At 43.6% G+C, this 24,813-nt stretch overlaps 1 protein-coding gene across 2 annotated transcripts in view; it reads left to right on the forward strand.

The window, feature by feature from the left end:
* The first annotated feature begins 11,685 nt into the window (after positions 1-11,685).
* LOC123990548 (beta/gamma crystallin domain-containing protein 1-like) overlaps positions 11,686-24,813 on the forward strand; it is a 65,751-nt gene continuing 52,623 nt past the window's right edge. The window contains exons 1-6 of one of the 2 annotated variants that reach the window (XM_046291144.1): positions 12,817-13,064; positions 16,398-16,473; positions 17,065-18,557; positions 18,920-22,793; positions 23,459-23,626; positions 24,178-24,216. In XM_046291144.1, the coding sequence (XP_046147100.1) occupies positions 16,423-16,473; positions 17,065-18,557; positions 18,920-22,793; positions 23,459-23,626; positions 24,178-24,216 (5,625 nt within the window). In that variant the 5' untranslated portion in view covers positions 12,817-13,064; positions 16,398-16,422. Of the gene's footprint in view, positions 12,023-12,816; positions 13,065-16,397; positions 16,474-17,064; positions 18,558-18,919; positions 22,794-23,458; positions 23,627-24,177; positions 24,217-24,813 lie in introns of those variants that run through there. The other variant, XM_046291146.1, reaches the window with a different exon arrangement.

Consider the following 24,813-nt stretch of genomic DNA (forward strand, 5'->3'; position numbering starts at 1 on the left):
AACCTTTTTTCTAAGAGTGGACCGTTGTCCCTTGACAAATGTAATGTTCGCAAAAACAGGACTCAGTTTTGCTGTATGGAGGACAGGTATCACTAGTTTTGAGGGAAATTAGTTTTCATCGTGTTCTTTCTTTCTCTCTTTCTCTCTCTCTTACTCACACTCTGTAACACTCTCTCTCGCACACTCTAAAACTCTCTTTCTCTAAGTCCTGTTAGGTGTTGTAGAGTAGCTAACATTTTTGAGACCATTGGTGATGCATCAGAGCCCCACCTGTTTTGAGCCTCACCTGTTATAGTTTATTATTTGTTGACTGTTTTGCATGTTATTTTGGCATTAATACGTGTCACATATCAGTTTGCAAACAATGTTTTTAAAAAACAACTATAATTGAGATAATAAAGCTGCATGTAAAAATGGTCTCTTTTGTTTTCTTAAGTAAGGCAGCTCCTAAATGCAGGTCTTTCAGCTTAGCTCAGTGCTATCTGAGGTGGTGGGGCAGCCAGCGGAAAATACAGAGCATAGGGGTTGGTCATGTTCTCAAGTTGAGCCGTGATTGGCTCAGTGTTCCATCACTCATGGGGACACTACGTTGCCGCAAAATCTACTGGGAGAGCATTTATTTTTTCCCCTTGGGTGATGCCATAGAGTTACATTAGAAGTGCCCATTCAAGAAGGTTCAAGGTCATTGGCCACAGATAAAATGACGTCAAATCACATATCTAAAGTAGCTTGGATTGGACTGATCATGTCAATATAATCATTTCAAATCGTAGCTAGCAAGCTAGACAAGCAGTCATCATTATGAGTCAAGTCGACAATCAACTGGCAAATCCTTTTCAAATCTTCTCATATGAAGAAAAATTATAGATAAAATGTATCTGTGCGCATCGGCCATTGGACGTAAACATTACACAAGTTGGAAATGCAAATTCAACAATGAGTGCTGAGGCACGACTGCAGCCCTGGGTTCAATCCTAGGCTGTGTCACAGCCAGCTGTGACCGGGAGACCCATGGGGCGGCGCACAATTGGCCCAGCTTCGTCCGGGTTAGAAGAGGGTTTGGCCAGACTTGTCTCATCTAGCATCTCTGGAGCGGCGGGCCGGGCTCCTGCAAACTGACTTCGGTCGTCAGTTCGACAGTGTTTCCTCTGACACATTGGTGTGACTGGCACCATTATAGTGCAATTAATGTACTGCTTAGTGTTGTGTAGTTTAGTGGCTTTGCTGGCATGAATATAAATACTAATAAATGTTGTTTTCCACACCAAGATTTACATGCTAAAATCGCCACTGGTTGAGACACTTAGCAAAATGCATTTGCCACTGTAGCCCCTTGCAGTGGCGGAAAAAGTACCCAATTGTCATACTTGAGTAAAAGTAAAGATACCTTAATAGAAAATGACTCAAGTAAAAGTCACCCAGTAAAATCCTACCTGAGTAAAAGTCTAAAAGTATTTTGTTTTAAATATACTTACATATCAAAAGGTAAAAGTATAAATAATTTCAAATGTTTTTGTTTTTTATTTATGGATAACCAGGGGCACACTCCATCAGATCAGAGGCAGTAGGGATGACCAGGGGCATTCTCTTGATAAGTTTGTTAAATTAACCATTTTCCTGTCCTGCTAAGCATTCAAAATGTAACGAGTACTTTTGGGTGTCAGGGAAAATGTATGGAGTAAAAAGTACAGAATTTTCTTTAGGAATATGGTAAAGTAAAAATAAAAGTTGACAAAAATATAAATCGTAAAGTAAATATACCCCAAAAAACGACTTTACTTAAGTACTTTACACCACTGGCCCTTAGCATGATTAGGTACTGAACAATTCATAATAATAATATAATAATAAAATACCTGCAATTTAGCAGATGCTTTTATTGAAAGCAACTTCCAGTCATGCGTGCATACACTTTACATATGGGTGGCCCTTGGAAATCGAACCCACAATCCTGGGGTTGCAAGCACCAGGGTCTGCCAGGGTCCGTATCCATGAAGCTTCTCAGAGTAGGTGGACTGATATGTCAATTCCCACCTGTTCATATAATCATATTCATTGTGATCTAAAAGGCTAAACTGATCCCAGATCAGCTCTCATAGTCTGACATGTTTATGAATACAGGCTCTGGCTTTTCCAATTTTGTTACTCACTCTTTGAGCTTTTTAAATTCAAATGTGATAACTACAGATTTTTACAACGTAAACACAAGCTAAGAGTCGGGTTACATATGCAACTTGATTTGAAAAGTTTCACAATAGGAACACAGTTGGTGTTGTGAATGACTTGTGTAAACTGAATACAGAGTATACTCTGTTGAATAAATGTAGAAGTTCAGAACTAGTCACTGTGTTTATTGTTCAAGAAGGAATGTTTCTATGGTGACCCAGGACTGAGTGGGAAGGGTGGAGTCAGGCATTCTTACATTTCTCTCTGAATGAAGTGTTCCATCAGCCTTTGTGGCACCCTATTCTTCCATAGTCAAAATGGGTCTGGTCAAAAGTAGTGCACTATAAAGGGAATAGGGAGCCATTTCAGATGCAGACTTCATCCTCCTCCAAAGTAATGAGTTCTGTTTAGGTCAGCAAAGCAGAATCCAGAGTGGAAACACAATCAATTAATGGATGGAAGAGGGTGGATGGTTACTGGTGACTGGTCCAATACGTCACATTTTGCACACACACACACACACACACACACACACACACACACACACACACACACACACACACACACACACACACACACACACACACACACACACACACACACACACACACACACACACACACACACACACACACACACACACACACACACACACACACACACACACCTTAAGGCTTTGAGTGTATCTTTGTCCTTGCAAAATACAGTATTCATAATCATCCTTGAAAGCAATTTCAGTACTCTGACACAGACAACAAGTTCCACATTAGAAATAAATACTTTTTGTTATTATGACCATTTATTTCCACCCCACATGTTGACCATGAGCTTCCATGAGTAAAGTTTCCCCTATGTACAGTTCTAGGATCATCTTCTCAATTCAGCAATCCTATCCTCAACCAAGAGTGGGGAACATCCTAAACTGACTCAAGATCAGTGTCTAGAGGCAACTTCACCCTAACTTCTCCTGCTTCTATTGAGAAGGCTGGTCCTTGAAGGTGTAATGCCTGTTGTTGACCAGAGGGTGGGACAGTGGAGTGGCACTGATGATGGTTCACAAAGTAGTGTGAAGTTTCCCCTGAGTTGATGATCTGAGGCAGTTTCCACAAAGCGTCTCAGAAAGGTACCTAGGAATCCTGCTAAAACCTGTTTTAAAACAATAAAAACTCCCAGCTCAGAGTAGGTGACATGACACTGCCCAGACAAAGTCAGGAGTAAAATAAACTCATAAAAGTTTATCTCAGCTGGTAATCACAACAGTTTGAGGTACAACAAAGGAAATATAGTGATGATGCTCATTGACATTGTTGCAAATGATGGGGAATATATCATTGGGAATAACCAGTCACGATGAGGCATCGCCAGCTGTGCTGCTTCAGACAACCACGGTGAATGTGACTACATTAAATCTTTCAGGTCATTTTCTCCTACTTGTCTCCCAAGTGGGATAACATGTTTATTAATGTTTAAAGTAGCATAACTTGCCCATGTTTCCTCCAATCACATAGTATGATTTACAATTTTGGAGCTCTGAAATGAAACTTTTGTAATCATATTTTTCAACATAAGACACAGTGGAGACAGGCCATCACAAATCGTTATGTTGGATTGACTTAAAAAGTTGAGATGAGACACATTAATTGTTAAATTGAGCAAGAGTAATGGAAGCCAGGGAAAGGGTTGGTATTTTGTTGTTGTTGACATAGTGATTTCTAGGAGAATTACAGGATAGGGAGGGGAGTGGGTTTACCCCCAAGACACCCAATGAGGCCTAGGCCTATGTGAAATCATTGGCAAAAGCACAAGAGACACTGTTGCACGAATGTCTAGATTATTTATGGATTGATCATATAGAAACATCGAACTAATATTTCAACAACTCCAGAGCATTTGCCTGTCTATGGTGCAGGAAACACTGACTCGCTGTCTTTTTTAACTGCTGGTAACTCTTAACTGGTTAGGACAGCTCACGAGGTGTCCTAAATATCTGTCGATTAGGTGGGACTCATGACTAAAGAGGCTTCATTTGTCGCTTTTATTTTGACCCATGAGAGCATGAGTAAAATGTCTCTACACTTGGTACTTACAACCAATTTTCTACTTTGTTACGCTTTGCGGCTATGGACCCTGAGGCCCATTTTGTGTCCTCCACCCATGGTAGGCTGATCCTAGATCTGTGCATACTTCTACACAGAGTTCTTGTTTGCCAATATGGATGACTGGATGTTGATTGAGTTAGCGCCTTGGTATGTCTCCAGCAGCGACTCAGGGAGAGAGAATGAGACAAAAGGTGTACGTGTAAATTCACTCTGGCTATCTATGCTGATTTCAGAGCACTCTCGTCTGAGTGTGCCAGCGCGCAGTATTACAAACGCACAAAACCCATTCAATAGGACAGGTGTCAGTAAACATCAGCAAAAAAAAAAACTAAATTGTTGCCAGCAGCACAGTTACAGTCACCAACACTCTGGATAACATGAAAACTGCCTAACCAGCTCTGCTAGGGGGAGTAAAATGGTCAGAGTGAGGCGTTCTCTCATTTGTGTCTGGATGTAGCTAGCAAGCTAGCCAACGTTAGCCAGTTAGCTTGGGTGTTTGACTGCTGTTGTGAGGTCAGAAAGCCTAATCCTTGGTCAGAGTGTCCAGGTCAGTGTCCTGTGTACACTCTGGATACGCAAATAACCCAGAGCACACTCTGATACACTGGAGGCAATTTACGAACGCCCCCAAAGTGACAAGATTATGGCTATGAGATAACTAGGAATGCCAGTGGTGGGTTGGTCAGTGTACTGTCAATCAAACTACATGAATAGTGTGACTTCGAGTATGTAGAAAACTTGTTCAACAGCATACGCCAATGCTAGGTACAGTACCAGTCAAAAGTTTGGACACACCTACTCATTCAAGGGTTTTTCTTTGTTTTTACTATTTTCTACATTGTAGAATGATAGTGAAGACATGAAAACTATGAAATAACACATATGGTATCATGTATTAACCAAAAAACTGTTAAACACATCAAAATATATTTTATATTTGGGATTCTTCAAAGTAGCCACCCTTTGCCTTGATGACAGCTTTGCGCAATCTTGCCATTCTCTCAACCAGCTTCATGAGCTTCATGAGGTAGTCACCTGGAATGCATTTCAATTAACAGGTGTGCCTTGTTAAAAGTTCATTTGTGGAATTTCTTTCCTTCTTAATGCGTTTCAGCCAATCAGTTGTGTTGTGACAAGGTAGGGGTGATATACAGAAGATAGCCCTATTTGGTAAAAGACCAAGTCCATATTATGGCAAGAACAGCTCAAATAAGCAACGAGAAATGTCAGTCGGTCATTACTTTAAGACATGAAGGTCAGTCAATACGGAACATTTTCAAGAACTTTGAAAGTTTCTTCAAGTGCAGTCGCAAAAACCACCAAGCGCTATGATGAAACTGGCTCTCAGGAAAGGAAGTCCCGGAGTTTCTTTTATTTAACAAGGCAAGTCAGTTAAGAACAAATTCTTATTTGCAATGACGGCCTAGGAACAGTGGGTTAACTGACTTGTTCAGGGGCAGAACAACAGATTTTTACCTTGCCAGCTCGGGGATTCAATCTGCCAACCTTTCAGTTACTGGCCCAACACTCTAACCACTAGGCTACCTGCCGTTACCTCTGCTGCAGAGGATACGTTCATTAGAATGATCAGCCTCAGGAATTGCTGCCCAAATACATGCTTCAGAGAGTTCAAGTAACAGACACAACATCAACTGTTCAGAGGAGACAGCGTGAATCAGGCCTTCATGGTCGAATTGCTGCAAAGAAATCATTACTAAAGGACACCAATAATAATAAGAGACTTGCTTGGGCCAAGAAACACGAGCAATGGACATTAGACCAGTGGAAATCTGTCCTTTGTCTGATGAGTCCAAATTGAGATGTTTGGTTCAAACCTCTGTGTCTTTGTGAGACGCAGAGTAGGTGAATGGATGATCTCTGCATGTGTGGTTCCCACTGTGAAAATTGGAAGTAGGAGGTGAGATGGTGTGGGGGTGCTTTGCTGGTGACACTGTCTGTGATTTATTTAGAATTCGAGGCACACTTAACCAGCATGGCTACCACAGCATTCTGCAGCGATAAGCCATCCCATCTGGTTTGCCCTTAGTGGGACTATCATTTGTTTTTCAACAGGACAATGACCCAACACACCTCCAGGCTGGAGGTGTAAGGGCTATTTGACCAAGAAGGAGTGTGATGGAGTGCTGCATCAGATGACCTGGCCTTCACAATCCCCTGGACCCCAGAATGAAGGAAAAGAAGCCAACAAGTGCTCAGCATATGTGGGAAAAGCATTCCAGGTGAAGCTGGTTGAGAGAATGCCAAGAGTGTGCAAAGCTGTCTTCAAGGCAAATTGTGGCTACTTTGAAGAATCTCAAATATAAAATATATTTTGATTTGTTTAACTCTTTTTTGGTTACTACATGATTCCATATGTGTTATTTCATAGTTTTGACATCTTCACTGTCATTCTATAATGTAGAAAATCGTTTTTAAAAATGAAGAAAAACACTTGAATGAGTAGGTGTGTCCAAACTTTTGACTGGTACCGTATGTTATATGGGAATTAGTCAAGAGACAACTGTATCGTTAATTAAAGATGAACTAAGATGTGTCTGAAAAACATTGAGGAAGACAACCTATTTAACCACATAGCTAACATTGTTGACATAGCTGGATCAGTTGTTTTGGGCAAGAATTGTGTCTACTGAAACATGTTTAACAGGTCTGCCTAGGTACTGTAGCAGCTGGAAAGTGGCGGAAATTACGTGTTGTTGTCATCGTAACCATCCATTGTAAACATACACTGTCACTGCCCATCTGTGTCTTGTGCCTGTTGCTATCCTCACAAAAGGTGACATGTCCTTGAACAGTGGCATCTGGTATGTGTCACACCTGCACAGTGACTCGAATTGTCCCGCCAATACTCCCTTAAAGTGTATATAAGGCTAGTGTCTAATTCAACGTGTGTGGGTCAGGATACCCTCTGATCGCGGATTTGCTACCAAAGGGACTCTTGTGACTGCAATATTCTCTGCTTTTCTGAAACATGGCTTTTGGACAAGATACCCCTCATGGGTATTCTACTGGATGGATTCTCTATCCACTGAGCTGACAGGACAGTGGACTCTGTGAAATCGAGAGGGGGAAGGGTTTGCCTCTTCATTAACAACAAAAGGTGTGCTGACTCGAGTGCAGTGGAACTCTTTAACCATTGTTCATCCGTCTTGGAATACCTGATGCTCAAATGGCGACCCTTCTACCTCCCGAAGGAGTTTCCAGCTGTTATCGTGACTGTTGTATACATTCCACCTCAGGACACGAAAAATAACAAGATGGCACTTAAAAACTGAACAAGGCTATAAACAAGCAGGAAAAGTTGCACCCAGAGGCTGCTTTACTTGTTGCCGGTGCTTTTAATTCCACGCCATTAAGACACGTGATGCCCAACTTGCATCAATACGTCTCCTTTGCCACTTGGGGCAATAAAGACCACTGTTACTCTACCCACAAACAAGCACCTCGTCCACTATTCAGCTTGTTGTTTTCAAGCAAAACCTCAAACAGGAAGTACCCGTGACTCGCTCCGTTGAGAAATGGTCATCAGAAACAGAGATTATGCTACATGACTCCTTTGCTAGCGCTGATTGGAATATGTTCTGAGACTCCGCCTTTAACATCGACAAGCTAACCACCTCCTTCACCGGCTTCATTAGGAAATGCATCGGTGATATTCTCCCCACAGTGAAGGTTCGCTGCTTCCCCAATCAAAAGCCCTGGATTATCTATGAGGTTGGCGCTAAGACAAAGGACAGGGCTACCGCATACATTGCTATCGCAGACAACCATGAAGCTACAGCTGAGGACAGGAACAAGTACAAGACACCCCGCTACATCCCACGCAGAGTCATCAAACAAGCAAAATGACAATATAGGAATAAGGTGGAATCATATTACACAGCCTCCGATGCACACCGCATGTGGAAGGGGCTCCAGTCCAGTATGGATTACAAAGGAAGACCCAGCCATTATCTGCCCAATGATGCCTCTCAACCAGACGAACTCAATGCATTTTATGCACGCTTTGACAACAACAACAACACTGTGCTCTGCGTGAGGGCCCCCACCAACCCAGAGGACTGGGTGATCTCTCTCTCCAAGGCCGACGTGAGTAAGGTCTTTAATCAGGTCAACACTCGCAAGGCCACAGGGCCGGAAAGCATTCCAGGGCATGTTCTCAGAGCCCTCACCCACCTAGATAAGAGGAATACCTATGTGAGAATGCTGTTCATTGACTACAGCTCAGCGTTCAACACCATTCTCCCCTCCAAGCTCATCACCAAGCTTAGGACCCTGGGCCCTGGGACTGAACACCTCCCTCTGCAACTGGATCCTGGACTTCATGATGGGCCGACCCCCGGTGGTAAGGGTAGGCAGCATCAACTCTGCCACACTGATGCTCAACACGTGGGCCCTACAAGTTTGTGTGCTTAGTCCCCTTCTGTACTCTCTATTCACCCACAACTGCCTCGCGCATCATCAAGTTTGCTGAAGACAGAACGGTGGTAAGCCTGCTCACATGCGATGATGAGACAGCCTACAGACAGGAGGTTAGTGACCTGGCCGTGTAGTGCCGGGCCAACAAGCAATCGCTCAATGTGAGTAAGACCAAGGAGCTCATCGTCGACTACAGGGGGGAGCACAGCCCATCCACATCGACGGGACTGCAGTGGAGCGGGTCGAGAGCTACAAGTTCCTCGTCTTTGGAGGGAGTTGAAAGCCCGTGTTGCCCAGCAACAGCCCCAAAACATCACTGCTCTAGAGGAAATCTGCATGAAGGAATGGGCCAAAATACCAGCAACAGTGTGTGAAAACCTAGTGAAGACTTACAGAAAACATTTGACCTCTGTCATTGCCAACAAAGGGTATATAACAAAGTATTGAGATAAACTTTTGTTATTGACCAAATACTTTTTTTCCACCATAATTTGCAAATAAATTCATTAAAAATCCTACAATGTGATTTTCTAGATTTCTTTCACTCATTTTATCTGTCATAGTTGAAGTGCACCTATGGTGAAAATTACAGGCCTCTCTCATCTTTTTAAGTGGGAGAACTTGCACAATTGGTGGCTGACTAAATACTTTTTTGCCCCACTGTATATCGGGTGAAAGAAAGGCCCGGAATATCGTTAAAGACTCCAACCACCCAAGCTATAGAGTGTTCTCTCTGCTTCCGCACGGCTAGTAGTGCCGGTGCATTAAGACACCAGCAGGCTCATGAACAGCTTCTATCCAAATGCCATAAGACTACCAAATAGCAAACAAAATGGCTACACAAGTCTGAGTTGACCCGTGTATTTTATTTTTGGACTGGTTCAATGCACACTCACAGAACTCTACACACTCACATACACACACACACTGACACTCAAACACACACACACTCACTTCATTTGCTCACACACACATAACATGCACACACATGTTTACTAGCTCTACACAAACACACACAAACCCACTCATATACGATCATCATATATGCTGCTGCTACTCTGTTTACCATATATCCTGATGCCTAATCACCTTACCAGTGGAGGCTGCTAAGGGGAGGACGGCTCATAGTAATAGATGGAATGGAATCAATGGAATGATATCAACCCCATGAAAAACACATGTTTTATACCATTCCTTTGACTCCATTCCAGACATTACTATGAGCCATCCTCCCCTCAGCAGCCTCCACTGCCCTATACATATCTACCTCTATCACTCCAGTATCCCTGCACATTGTAAATACGGTATTGGAACTAGGGTGGCAAAGGGTCAGAGACTTTCCATTAGAAGTTAAGCTCGGGAATTTGGGGAATTTTGCTTAAATTCATCAAAAAAGTTAGCTTATAACAGTGAACACTTTTGTGGGATACATATAAGGCGATTCTAGGTCTCAATGGAATTGCAACCCTCTGCATGCACAGTGCATTCTTCCATCACATGTGCAGTGCACTCTTCCATCACATGTACAGCTGATTCTCAAGATCTTGCACACTAATGAGATGCTATTGAGCCCACACTACTACACTGTCTTAGCCAAGGACTACATGCTTTCTTGTAAATTTTGATTACAATACTGGGTGGGGTGAATATATTTTATATGTCAACTAGTAAATAGTAGCCATCTGGCCAAGTGCATAAAGTTCCCTCAGCGCTCACAACAAGCAACCTGATTTCACCTGGTCAGTCTATGTCATGGAATAAGCAGGTGTCCTTAATGTTAATACACTCAGTGTATATAGTTTACTTACTTCTTGTTATTTTTAATACTATATTGATATGGATTACTGTATTGTTGGGTTTAGATCTTGCAAGAAAGGCATTTCACTGTATGTGCATGTGACATTAAAACTTGACATTTGAAGGTAAAGCTTAGTCCTAGACTAAAAAGCTATTTCAGTGGAGATTATTTTTAATCCAAAACTAGGTTTAATCTGTGTATGGGAAACCAGCCCTGTCGGAACAACATTTCCTCCAGTCAGCCCAGTTCTTACTTAATTATTCTAACAAAATATTCAAATATGCAATGTTTCATTAGTGCACCTAAAGTAGGCCGATAGTGCACTAAGGTCCAGGTGAATGACAAACTGATGCCTGTTGGCTATCTTGGCGCAGGTGAAAAAGCAACAGTGGTGTCGTTTTACCTCCGGGTCAGTTGGCTTGGTGGGGTATCAATGCAAGTGTGTTACAGGGTCACAAAGGGATATCCGTGATGTATATTTTATAATATAGCACCATTATGTGATGGGGACGATTACCTATGGGGTCAGTCTAGCATAGATAGCCTGGTTACCAGCGCATACCCCAGGAGCAGTGTGGGCATTAAGTGCCTTGCTCACAGGCACAAAGGCAGGTGATGGCATCTAGGATTTAATCCAAATCACCGCTTCTGGCCAGAAACATCTAGGCTATTCCTTGTTGGTTGGAACCAATGTGGATTCAAACAGTATATGCTCAGAGGGCCGCTTTTCTGTGTGTGTCTACAGGTATTTTATAATAAATTGTTGCACATGTAATAGGTCTATGTTCGGTTTCCCACAAGTGTTGGTATAAGAAGGTTGATTCAATACAGTGTTTAAATGATTAATAGGGTTGGAGAGGCAGGTTTCAACTGCAATAGATGAATCATTTATCATATGGGGGGTATCAACAGTGTGTGTGTGTGTGTGTGTGTGTGTGTGTGTGTGTGTGTGTGTGTGTGTGTGTGTGTGTGTGTGTGTGTGTGTGTGTGTGTGTGTGTGTGTGTGTGTGTGTGTGTGTGTGTGTGTGTGTGTGTGTGTGTGTGTGTGTGTGTGTGTGTGTGTGTGTGTGTGTGTGTGTCATGTGTCTGTGTCTCTGAGAGTGCTTTACTTTTGTGTTGGACTGAAAGTGTTGCACAACATACTGCCATACCTGCTGTCACCAGTCTTTCTCCCTGGGGTGTGTTACCTGGGCTGGGCAGATTCCAGCTGTAGCCTCAGCCCTCCTCTCAGAAAAGCCACTCAAACGACATGGATAATGCTACGCTATTGGTTAAATTTTTTAAAAATTGCCTCTAAACTCTTGACAAGGACATTTGGACTCATATAATGATTTGTTTACGGTATTAGTTTGTAGGGAAAAGTCCTGGTGATGCAGACATAGGTTACCTCACCTCAGAGAGACGGTGGCGGAGTGAGAGTGTTATTTTTAACCGGGTCCTTGCTCAAAGTCGCCCCGGCAAGTTCCATTTGACCGATTCCTGGGAGATTTGGAACGGATTCAATAACGAAGGCGTTATCATGGTAAGTACTCCGTCTCTCTCTAATGTATTTCTTTGACTATAATTAGTGTATGGCAGGTGGCTTGGCTGAACTTTGGGATTTGTCTAACAGATGAACTGGGCGTGTTAAATGGGAAACAGAAAGGAATGCAACATTGACATTTTGGTCGACTGTTTCAGGATTAGTTTACCTGTTGCGCACCAAGGCTTTTACAAAGGGCACTGTATTTGATGTCAATATTTGATAAACAGCCCAGGGAATGCATCTGTGTGACTTGGGTTGTATTTATTGGTGATATATCAATTGTCTTTCATTTCAATGTTTATTTAGGCCTATATTCTATTATATGTTATTATATCACATTATTATTGTCTAATTACAGGTATGCAATGTCTAGCCTATGATTAGGCTATATCAATGATAAAAACATATTGCAAAGTAGCATAATAACAATGACAATCGCACTTTAGGCCTAATAGCTGACATTTAGGTGCATAAATAACTTAATTAAGTGGAAAGAAATAGGCTATGTGTAAATATTTGTTCATTTGCCTTGTGGTTATGGTCATTCTATTGACAAATAGACAAAACAAACAGAAAAACAACAACTACATGTTATCCTGAGGCAGACAGTTATTTTAAGGGTTAACTACAGTTCTCAACTGCTTATGGAAAGACTGACTTGAGCAGCCCGCCAACAGTGGCACACTTTGAAACCAGACGATTCAAAAAAGGAACAGCCAAGCCTACAAATCGAATGCGTCATCTCCCGAGGGAAACGTTTGCCGGATATTTTACCACCAGGCTGCGTATGCGCGCCGTTCCGCACAGAAATAATGATCAAACTTCAACTCAGCCTGCGCACATACCTTCGATTCCACTTTCAAACCGTCTTCCTCTTGTTCTGCTTGCTTTTTCTGTGAGTCAGACATGGAAAATACTTTTACAAAGAAAACGAGAGAAAGACTATTATCATACTGACTATATTGTGAGACTGACTTATTCTGTATTTGACAGCTGTTCATTTTGGGTTTTAAATATTGGAGTTTTCCTCTAATTTAAGGTAAGTTGTTCTTTAGATTTCTCTGTCACTGGGGTATGGAAGCAGTTGAACATGTTGGAGGTCTTATATCTATCATGTACTTATATTTAGATTGAAAAATATATTTTCATATATAGGGGAACATGGGGTAACAAGCCCCCCCTAAGAACAACGTTTAATTGCTGCAACAAAAAAAGCTACGTTTGGTAAAACTTTGGTATGGGAATTGATTGTCATACTTAGGCAAGCAAACTATGAAGAGGAGTAAGTGGTTTACACAGTTTACACTTTTGGGTTATTTCATGACATTTCGTTTTTAGAAAATGACAGTTTTCCCAAGTACAAGGGTACAAGGGTACCCCCTCCCCCTGAAGATTACTGTGTTTAAATCAATTTAATACATTTTATTTTGATACTTTTGAATAATTAAATGCTTAAGTCTTGGTATCTTATTTGAATTAAATACATCAAATATTAAAACAAAATGGCATTGCGCATCTCACTATTAATATCCTCACTATGATGAGGTTTTGATGTAAGGTCTCTCTGTTCTTTATCGCTCCAGATCATTCTAAAGTGTCTAAAAATGACTGTGTAACTCAATGAAGTTACTTGTAGATGATTTGGACATTATTTGTAAAATACTAATTTAGGTAGCATAGACTTGCATTAGATTGCCGGGGGGCCAGTTGCCCCATTGGAGGGGTGGACCTGTTGCCCCCAAAACCCTCAACTTAAATGTTACTGCTTTAATCCAAACGGATTCCTATTTTTCTCCGCCACAGGTTACTACAAGCTTTACTCCGTTGATCTAACTCTGTGCACGTAGGTGGAGTGGGATTGTTGGATTAGTGGACACCTTTTGGTAACATGGTATCCTCGCCAGTCCCACAGCCATTCACAAGGGGGCGATAGCACAGTTTTTTTTTGTGAAAACAAGGAAGAATTGCCTTCCCTTGCTTGTAGCCGCTATCTTTAGCTTGGCTAAAGATTTAGCAAGCTAGCTAGCCTTTTCAGCTTCCCACATACACACAAGAAAAATCTGATTTCTAATTTTTAAAATATGCCCTAGCAAATATTCTTATACTTGCCGATGATTGAACTTAAAATATTATCGCAGTTTGATATGCTGCTTGTGTATTCATTCCCATATCAGCTAAACCATTGTGTTTTGGTCACAGAGTAAAAAAATCACATGGTTAGCTAATTGGCTACAGCAGTTTCTACCATTTCACAATATCCTGTATTCACTAGTTATTACTTTTAAACAAAACGCCTTTTTGGGTGGATTCTTGTTGTTTGAACAATGGCTGAGATTATATTTAGTTATCAATGCAAAATAGGCTACTTTGATGAATAGCCTATATATAGCCCATATATCAAATCAAGGAACCAAGCCATACTGCCCCCACGACTGCAGAAGGAATGATACAGCGTGAAAATGTTCAGGTAGTAAAAAAGTATGTTGAATGCCAGAGCGTATTAAAAGGAGCCGTCCCTTTTGTAACTAAAAATGTAATTGCAACACTGCGAATCTTGCGTCGGCGTAGAGCTTGCAGTAAGCTTAATGGTACATACATAAAACATTTATAGATGTAATACTATATAATATAATACTATATTATATAACTTTTTATAATATTTATAATATTAGATCAACTTAACTCGTTTTGTTAGTGATGTACACTACCGGTCCAAAGTGTTATAACACCTTCTCATTCAAGGGTTTATCTTAATTTTTTTGTAATATCTACATTGGTGAATAATAGTGAAGACATTAAAACTATGAAATAACACATATGGAATTATGTAGTAACCAAAACAGTGTTAAAGAAATTCTTCAAAGTAGCCACCCTTTGCCTTGATGACAGCTTTGCACATCCTTGGCATTCTCTCAATCAGCTTCCCCTGAAATGCATTTCCAACAGTATTGATGGAGTTTCCACATATGCTGAGCACTTGTTGGCCGCTTTTCCTTCACCCCTGCAGTCCAACTCATCCCAAACCTTCTCAATTGGGTTGAGGTTTGGTGATTGTGGAGGCCAGGTCATCTGATGCAGCACTCCATCACTTTCCTTCTTGTCCAAATAGCCCCTACACAGTCTGGAGGTGTTGTGGGTCATTGTCCTGTTGAAAAACAAATGATAGTCCCACTAAGCGCAAACCAGTTGGGATGGTGTGTCGCTGCAGAATGCTGTGGTAGCCATGCTGGTTAAGTGTGCCTTGAATTCTAAATAAATCACTGACAGTGTAACCAGCAAAGCACACCCACACCTCCTCCTCCATGCTTCACGGAGGGACCCACACATGTGTAGATTATCCATTCACCTACTATGCGTCTCACAAAGACACAGAGGTTGGAACCAACATTTTCAAATTTGGACAAAGGACAGATCAAAGGACAGATTTCCACCGGTCTAATGTCCATTGCTCCTGTTTCTTGGCCCAAGCAAGTCTCTTCTTCTTATTGGTGTCCTTTAGTAGTGATTTCTTTGCAGCAATTCGACCATGAAGGCCTGTTTCACACGGTCTTCTCTGAAACAGTTGATATTGGGATGTGTCTGTTACTTGAACTCTATGAAGCATTTATTTGGGCCGCAATTTCTGAGGCTGGTAACTCTAATGAACTCTGCAGCAAAGGTAACTCTGGGTCTTCCTTTCCTGTGGCGGCCATCATGAGAGCCAGTTTCATCATAAAACTTGATGGTTTTTGCGACTGCACTTTAAGAAACTTTAAAAGTTCTTGAAATTTTGCGTATTGACTGAACTTCATGCCTTAAAGTAATAATGGACTGTCGTTTCTCTTTCTTTGACCTGTTCTTTCCATAATATAGACTTGTCTTTTGCCAAATAGGGCTGTCTTCTGTATACCACCCCTACCTTGTCACAACACAACTGATTGTCCCAAACGTATTAATAAGGAAAGAAATTCCACAAATGAACTTTTAACATGGCATATTTGTTAACTGAAATGCATTCAACACTTTTTTGGTTACTACATGATTCCATATGTGTTTTTCATAGTTTTGATGTTTTGGCTATTATTCTACAATGTAGATAAAGAAAAAGCTTGAATGAGTAGGCTTTGTAAAACTTTTAACCGGTATTGTACATTTTTTAGATGAGACAGATATAAATTGCAGTCGAGGAAGAGTAGTGGCAGCAAGGGTGTTAAGACATTGGTGACATAAAGTGGTTTCTGTTAGAATTACACCATGTCACCCAATTTTATTTTGGGGGTGAAATGCTCTAAAATATGAATTATTTGCATAGGTGCATGTTAATTTGCAACAGAGCTAAATAGTATGTATTTTAGGATGATTATATATTATATTTGTGTTTTATGGTCTATAGGTTTAAATGTTTTAAAGCCTAAAACATGTTCACAAGCGGCATAAAGACTCTGAATGATATGGTACTTGGCTCTTGGGTGAGTTGAGCTCCTATAACAAAGGTATTATTAGTACTGCTCTTGCATGCTTTCATTATGTTGAGAGCTGCACAAAATCTGACATTGACAAAGCAAATAACCCTTGGACTCTCTGACCCTTCCTTCCTTTCGCCTCTCTGCAATATTCACTGTGCCGTACACACGTAACTTACACTGTATACAGTAACACTTACTTAAAGCCCGTAGGTACCTACACTGTAGCCTGTAGGTATAATGCATTATAATGACGTTCTAATCCATTGTAAGACTATAGGCACAAATGAGCCTCTTTACTGTCTTGTTATGCTATTATAATCATCCTGAACAGCCTATTTGAGTCACTTGAAAATCTCCTACATACAGTAGAGAGGGACAAAACATAGCCTCATAACAAGGCATTGTAAATAAAGGCTCATACATACTTACAACAAGTTATAATGCATTATACCTGCAGATTTGAAGTAAATGGTAACCTCTTATGCTTATGCATGTGCAGCGTATGCATGTGTATTGGCACTGGCAGTCAGTGAGTATGTACTGGTACTGTAAAGACATGTCTAATTAGTTCTCTGTCTGCCTCTACGACTACAGTCTCAGACCCCAGAAGAGCACAGTACTGGTGTCTTGGGTCGGATCGGGAGCTGGTTCTCCCCCTGGAAAGAAAGAGGGAGCCCCAGGAGTCCAAGTGACGATGCCTCTCAGTCCCCGACGGAAGACCAGAGCCCCAGGCCACAAGGAGAGGGGGCCCAGGAGGAGCCTGTGAGGGGAGAAGAGGAGCAGCAGAAGGAGGGACAGAATTCCCAGCCTGCCCAGCGGCATCTCTCCAGGGTTTTTGAGGAGTTGAATACGGCGGACGCCAGAGCGTCTACCCACAGGGACAGCCCCCTCTCTGCAGCCAGCAGCCAGAGCGAGTGGGGAGAAGGAGGAGGTCCTAGGGAGGAGGAGTGGTGGATTGCCTCGCAGGGAGAGGAAACGGAGGAGGAGGGGGGAAGGAGCAGTGGAGCGAGTGGGAATCCTGCCCCGAAGAGGAATGCCAGCCATCTGACACGTGTTCTTTCATCTGCCCTTGTAGAGGGAGTGGCCTGGGAGGACTTTGACCGACAGGAACACACCCAGGCCCTTCCCCGAGCCCAAGTCCAGGCAGGCAAGAGGCTGCATGTGTACCTGGAGGAGACGAGCCTGAGCCTGAGCCAGAACGGAACGAACACCCACACAAAGCAGGAAGTGCCCCACGCCATCATCACCACCAGGGTGAAGAAAAGACTTCAGGTGGTTTCCAGAGCAAAATCATCCAAGAGTGTTGACTTGTCATCAGAGAACACCAATACAAAGGAGAGGACAGAGGAGCGCAAAAGGATTTGTCTCAAAGCTGCTATAGGGATCAAAGGTCATAGCAGTTACAGTGCCCTGGTGGGAGTGTCACTGAAGTCCCCCACAGAGACACAGACGAGCTCACAGACCCTCCCTGAGCTCTCTGGTGAAGAGGAGTCAGACAGAGACACAGACACGATGGGCCGTAAGAACTCAGGCAAGAGGCGGTCCAGGAAGAACTCCTCCGGAGACGGAGGAGGAGCCAGTTCTCAGGAGAATACACCCACCAAAACCCAGCCTGGACCCGAGAACTCACCTACATCATCGGAATATAACACACCTAAACCTGGAGACTCCACCCCCTCCTCTTCTAAAGACGAACATGCTTCAGTTCCCCAAAAAATACGCAGAGGGAAGGAGAGGGAGGAAGCCCAGGAGGACCTAGATGCACCAGTACACGCCACCCTGGTGGCTGTGGTGGACGGGGAAGGGGACATGGACATAGACATGGTTGACGACACTAGCCCATGTCGGGTGGAGAGGCGCACGGAGAGCGCCGAGTCCAAACGCCGGAGCGTGAAGGTGTCACACAGCGAGGTGAAGTTCTTTGCGAAGAAAGTGATGGTGAACTCGGAGCAGCCACTGAGTCCAGAGGGAGATGGAGGACACATAGCCGTGAGCTTTGAGAAAGGAAGAATGGCTACAGGAAAGGTCACGGAGGGTCATGATACAGCTAAGGGAAAGGGCAAGGTGGAACCGAAGGTGACCAAGAGGTGAGTTGTGTTTACCTGACTACTAGATTACTGTATCATTGGATAAACTACTTCCTGACTATGCAGTTTAGGAATCAGATATGTTATTTAAATACTTTAAATATCTCTGTTTATAGCAAAAAAAGTTAAATAATGATATTCTACTTGTAAAGGGAAAACTATCTTTGTAGTGCATCAACATATGTCCTACATTTTTTGGCATTTCAACCACTAACTCCACTTAGCTCAAAACACTAAATCCATTGAGATTTTGTGTGTGATATAGAACAAATGTAGTGTATTTACAGCTAGATCAATTGAATGTCAGGGTTTTTGTTCATATTGAGACAGAAAACATGCTTCTTTGTTTTCATTCGTCACAGACCACCTGATTTAAAGAAAGTGGACGAGGATTCCAAGACTCCTCAGCCTATTGGGCGGATCGCAGATAGGATCAGCCTTTTTGAGGGGAGAGCGATGGGGGTTTCCAGTCCCAGTAAGACTTACCCCAGGAGTGCAGATGTTTCTCCCACCAGGAAAGTCACAGAGCAGCTAAGAACAAATGTAAACAGAGAGCTCAGGTTGCCAGATCAGCGGGAGAAATCGGTGGAACGTGGCGATGCCAGGTCCAGCTCGGCCCCCCCTGTTCGGGAGAAATTAAAAACGATACGGGAGCGGGCGAGGAACTTTGCAGAGGCTCAGAAGGTGGATGATGAAACAATGGTACCCCAAAAGTCCTCTAGTATTGCAGGAATAGCTGAAAAGTCTACAGATTCTGCTGTGTCAAAGACAACAAAACAGGACATTCGGGGAAAACTGGCCAGCGGGGAAAAGACTCCTACTCGGAGCACCCCAAAGGCAGAGATAACATTGAAACCAGCGGAGCCAGATACCACCCCAGTAGGGGTCATGCCAGTTCCTAAAGCAGATCAGACAGACTCCAAAACAAAGGACAAAGAGGCTACTGAAACAGTGGAGCTACCGAAGAGACCTACCAATATTGACCTAAATACTTCAGTTAAAGGGGGGAGTAGCTCAGACTCAAGCCAGCTGACACCTCAGGTTGACTCAACCAATGAGGTCAGCCCACAATCCAAAGCCAACAGCAGACAAAACTCCAGGTCAAAGAGACGGAAAAGCAAAGGAGGGGAGTCAGCCAATCACCTGAACCCGAGCTGTGACATCAAACAGGAAGTGACAAACACTGAGCAGGAAGTGGTCAACAGCAAACAGGAAGAGGCAGGCACCACAAAGAAAATGGCCACTGCATTTGAGCAGGACGTTAATACAGTTACATCGCCACAATACAGTCAATCTGTAGACGTAAAATCAGATGTTAAAAAAGAGTCTGTTAGTGAAAACAGCCAACAAGTAGTCATTAAAAAGCCAGCAGCCTCAGACAAGCAGATCAAGTCATTGTCAGATGAAAAGGAAATTTCTAACAAACCGTTAAAGGAAAAGATGCAATCACCCACACCTCCAAACGTCAACAAGGACAATAAAATGGCTACCTCTGATCCTATCAGTGTAAGAAAGGGGCCCAATGATAAAACTGTAGACATTCTACCCTCACAGAGTTCCAAGGGAGAGAAGGCAGAGGGGGGAAGCTCTGAGACGACCTCTACCATTAAGATAAATCTAAATGTTTCCAAGGACAACAGCGAAACATCCCTGTCTTCACATTTGCCTAAGAATAAACAGACTCTTGTTCAAGACCCCTCTCGTGTGGAGAAAGGCTCACCTGTCCCACACGCTAAAGTCGACAACAGACCAATGCAGCCTGAAAAGAAAGCGGTGGAAATGGTAAAACAGCCTGAGAAAAATACAGATACAAAGTCAGAGAAGGATTTTCCTTCAGGCAGTAGACAATACACCCCTGAGACAGCTGCTACTAAAGCTGTCCCAACCTCTGTAGCTCCTATTAAACCTCCAGCCTCACTGACTCCTACACAGCCTTCTCAGTCAGATAAAACTGCCAGTATTGTCACTCAGATTGATGAGACAGCGATGGGAAAAAAGAGTGATAAATGTGCAATCGAGCCTCCTAAGGAAGGGTCGTCTACACGTGTGCCTGAGCAGAAAACAAAATCGTATCATCAGGACCCTTTATTAGAAAAGCAGCAAACCAATGTCTCAAAGCAGACCCAGTCTGTAATGTCATCTGAGGTGAAGACAGATAAACCTAGCCACGACACACTGACACACAGAGTGAGGCCCACCCCAGAACCCACCCCCTCAGTGCCTAGCACTACAGTGCCAGTAGTAGAGAAGGACACCTCTGTAAAAACAAAAAGCAAGGCCTCAAAACCTACAGAGGTAGATTCTACTCAGAATCCTTCAGATACCAAAGCCCCAGAAAAGACAAAGGGTCAGGGGGAGAAAGAACTACCTGGGCCAAAGCCGAAGAGCAGTGAGGGGTCAAGTCTGGATGTTGGGAAGGAGAACTCCACTGCTGTAAAAAAAGAAAGCAAGGCCTCAAAACCTACAGCGGTAGATTCTGCTCAGATTCTTCCAGAGACCAAAGCCCGAGAAAAGACAAAGGGTCAGGGGGAGAAAGAACTACCTGGGCCAAAGCCGAAGAGTGGTGAGGGGTCAAGTCTGGATGTTGGGAAGGAGAACTCCACTGCTGTAAAAACAGAAAGCAAGGCCTCAAAACCTACAGCGGTAGATTCTGCTCAGATTCCTTCGGAGACTAAAGCCCGAGAAAAGACAAAGGGTCAGGGAGAGAAAGAACTACCTGGGCCAAAGCCGAAGAGCAGTGAGGGGCCAAGGCTGGATGTTGGGAAGGAGAACCCCACTGTAAAGACTATAGCCCCAGAGGTAAAAAAGTCAGAGGATGTGAAGGAGGGGAACACTCCAAGCCAATCACAGAGTGAGGACAGAGAAAAGACAGTGATGTTGCCCAATGGAAAGCTAGCAGAGGGAAAATGGGATGCACTTGAACAAAAGTCATCTACTAGTAGTTGTACTACTACTGTGAAAGAAAGGACAACTGATGAAAAGCAAGGAATTGTGGTAACAAATCCTACACTGGTTGGGAATGTCGAGATCCACCCGGTAACACAACTCAAGACAACCAATGAGAAATCAACATTTTTCCCCAGTTCAGGCAAAGTTCCGAAGATACTCTCTTCTACTGAAACCACCAAAAAACAGAGCCCAGTCTCTCCCCAACATCCATCCCTGAATAAGCTCCCCTTACTGGGGGGCGGTGGCAGTGGCTTGCCACTCCAACGCGACACCCCCTCCAGCTGGCTAGACGTGGACCATCGCTTTCCCAAGCCGAAGCTCCTCCGCCCCGCAGAACCCAAGCTCAGCTCATCGGTCAGCGAGAGCAACCTCTTGGACACGTCCGGAGAACTGGACGATGATGACTTCATCGAGAACATAAAACGCCTTGGCGTGCCTTTCTCGTTGCCACCGCGGCAGAACCACCACCACCATCCTCCCAAGCCACCATTCGCAATGCCCGCTATCCGTGAGGACCGCTTCGAGAAGACCTTTGACCCAGAGGAGTTCCAGTTCGGCCTGAGGAGGAAGAGGGAGTTTTCTATGGAGACGACCCAGAGTCTTCTGCCTAAGCTCCAGAGGAACCAGGTCAAAGGGGATCTGAAGCCGGCCAGGGCCAGCATCACAGACCGGGACAGGGGCAGCATCCTACTCAAAAGCCTCGACACCCGTTCCAGGCTCCTCTTGGAGAGGGAGAAGACCACCATGGAGGAGGGTGAGGAGAAGAGGAAGGAACGGGGTGAGGGGGAGGAGAAGGAAGAGGAGGAGGCGAAGGTGGTGAAACCTCGTATGTCACGCTTGGAGGGGAGCTGTATCCTTAGTAGCCTGAACAGCTCCTCCACCCGGGGCAAGAGGCCCGGAATTCAACTCCAGATGGACACCACTCCGGGTGGGGAGGTGTCTCCCACTGAGGCCCCTCACCTCCAGCCCAGCCCTTCACCAGTCACTAAGCCATCCCAGACCACCCCCCCTTTCTCTGGGGAGCTCAAACAGGCATTGGCCAAACAGCCCAGCCCTCCACCACCAGTCCCCCAGACTTCCCCCACTTCCTCTGGGGAGGCTACCATCCAAAGTCGTAACCTGGGGAACAGGCCCACTGCCCAGACTGCTGTGGTCAGTGACTCAGCTTCTCCGTTCCCGTCCTTTAACGACATCAAGCTGCCGGAGTATTTAGAGAAGTACCTTCCTCTCCGAGAGCCTGCTGGGAAACTAGAGCTGAGCACAGGGCAGGAACTGCTCAACTCAGAGGTAGGTTTTCGACAACTCCCAATTCTCTTGAGTAGTGCTTGCATCCCACACCACATGTTGAATCTAGCACTTTTGAACATCTCAATGGTAGTGTTTCTCAAACCTCTCTTTGAGAATCCCAAGTCATGTTACGTATTTGTTCTATTCCAGTACCAACACACCTGATACTCTAATCCAATGCTTGATGAATAGATGACCATTCAGATGTGCGGGTACTGGCAGGTGTTTTGGGTAACACTGCCATTGAGATGTTTGAAAGCTATAGAGTGTGTGATCAATCTTGATTGAATGGTGTGAAATGCAAGCAGTCTACTCCCGAGTGGCGCAGCAGTCTAAGGCTCTGCATCTCAGTGCAAGAGGTGTCACTGCAGTCTCTGGTTCGAATCCAGGCTGCAGCACATCCGGCTGTGCTCAGGAGTCCCATAGGGTGGCACACAATTGGCCCAACGTCGTCTGGGTTTGGCTTTCCTGTTGGATTTCCTGTTGATTAGAAGAACATTATCATAGAACGCAGACACTCTGTTCTGTGTTTAAACATGTTATCCTATTTCAGTAATTGCTTTTGTATTTCCGTAGGTTTTTACGGGGAGGGTAGCATGTCTTACTGCCTCACACACGGATCCTTATCTGATGGGTATTTAATGGTTATTGTTTGCTTATATCAGGTTATTGGAGGGATGAAGTCACTTGAAGGAGGTGGTAGAGGAGACTTGAATATCAGGCCTGGACTCCTAATGCTGGATGGAAGACCGAATCTTCCTCTGGTTCCTCCATCCTCCCTACTCGAGGCCATGGCCCCTCTGGCTGGCCCACTAGGGACTCGTACTGACCATGTAAGTGTGTGTGGGAGAAGGGGATGGATGGATGGATGGATGGGTCGATTGGGGGGGTTACACGTGTGTAATATTCATTAAGTATTATGGATAAAACAGTTATATTAATTGACTTAAACATGTCTCATAATAGTCAATAAAACAAACCATAGTCAAACCATGAGTCAGAAAGGCCTGACCCACAAACAAGTACACAGTACGCAGAACACAGTCTTAGAAAATAAAACTATCCAGAGCCTTAAAGGGTTCTTGGCTGTCCCCATAGGAGAACCCTTTAAAGAATACTTTTGGGTTCCATTCCCTTTGTACTGGAAGCAAAAACGGTTCTACCTGGAACCAAAATGTCTCTACTCTGGGGACAGCTGAAGAACCCTTTTGGAACCCTTTTTTCTAAGAGCGAAACAGTACACAGTACACAGTACACAGTACACAGTACACAACATTAACTTAAACACTGATAAGCAGCTCTGGAACCTGGATTTTATGACATTGAAGATAACCATCTAGAATGTCATGATAATTGCAGTATTCATGTGATTTTGGTGTTACAGAGAGAGGATGTGAATGGATTCCATAGGCGACCAGGAAAGGTAGGCACAGCTTCAAACAGATATTTCCAAAGAACCAGGATAGAATTGAAACTGAATGGAAGGAGAAGCTATTATTTGTGTCCCAAATGGCACCCTATGCCCTATGTAGTGCCGTACTTTTGACCAGGACCCATAGGACTATACAGAGTAGGGTGCCATTTGGGACTCTACCATTGTGTTATTGAAGACATCTGTTTCATATGGTTTCGCATCAAGGGAAAATGGTGTTGTTTGAGAAAGGAGCAGATCTACAGCTGGATATGTTTAAGAACAAGCTATTCTGTACTGCCAAGAGTCATTTAAACTCTGTGGTAAAGCATTGCATTGTGGAATCTCAGGGGGTGGGGATGGAAGGCAGGCAGTTAAACATATACTTTATTTTCTTTATGCTGTTTCAGTAACTGTAGGTTTGCATGCAAGTGATAAGGTGGCATCCCAAATGACACTTTGTTCCATATACAGTGCACTGCTTTTGACAAGAGCTCATGGCCAAAAGCAGTCACTATAAAGGGAATATGCTGCCTTTTGGGATGTTATATCGTGAGGTTATATAATGCATGAAGATGAGAATTACAAATGAATGGAATGAAACATCCT

Source organism: Oncorhynchus gorbuscha, linkage group LG12 (assembly GCF_021184085.1).
Source record: "Oncorhynchus gorbuscha isolate QuinsamMale2020 ecotype Even-year linkage group LG12, OgorEven_v1.0, whole genome shotgun sequence".
NCBI lineage: Eukaryota > Metazoa > Chordata > Actinopteri > Salmoniformes > Salmonidae > Oncorhynchus > Oncorhynchus gorbuscha.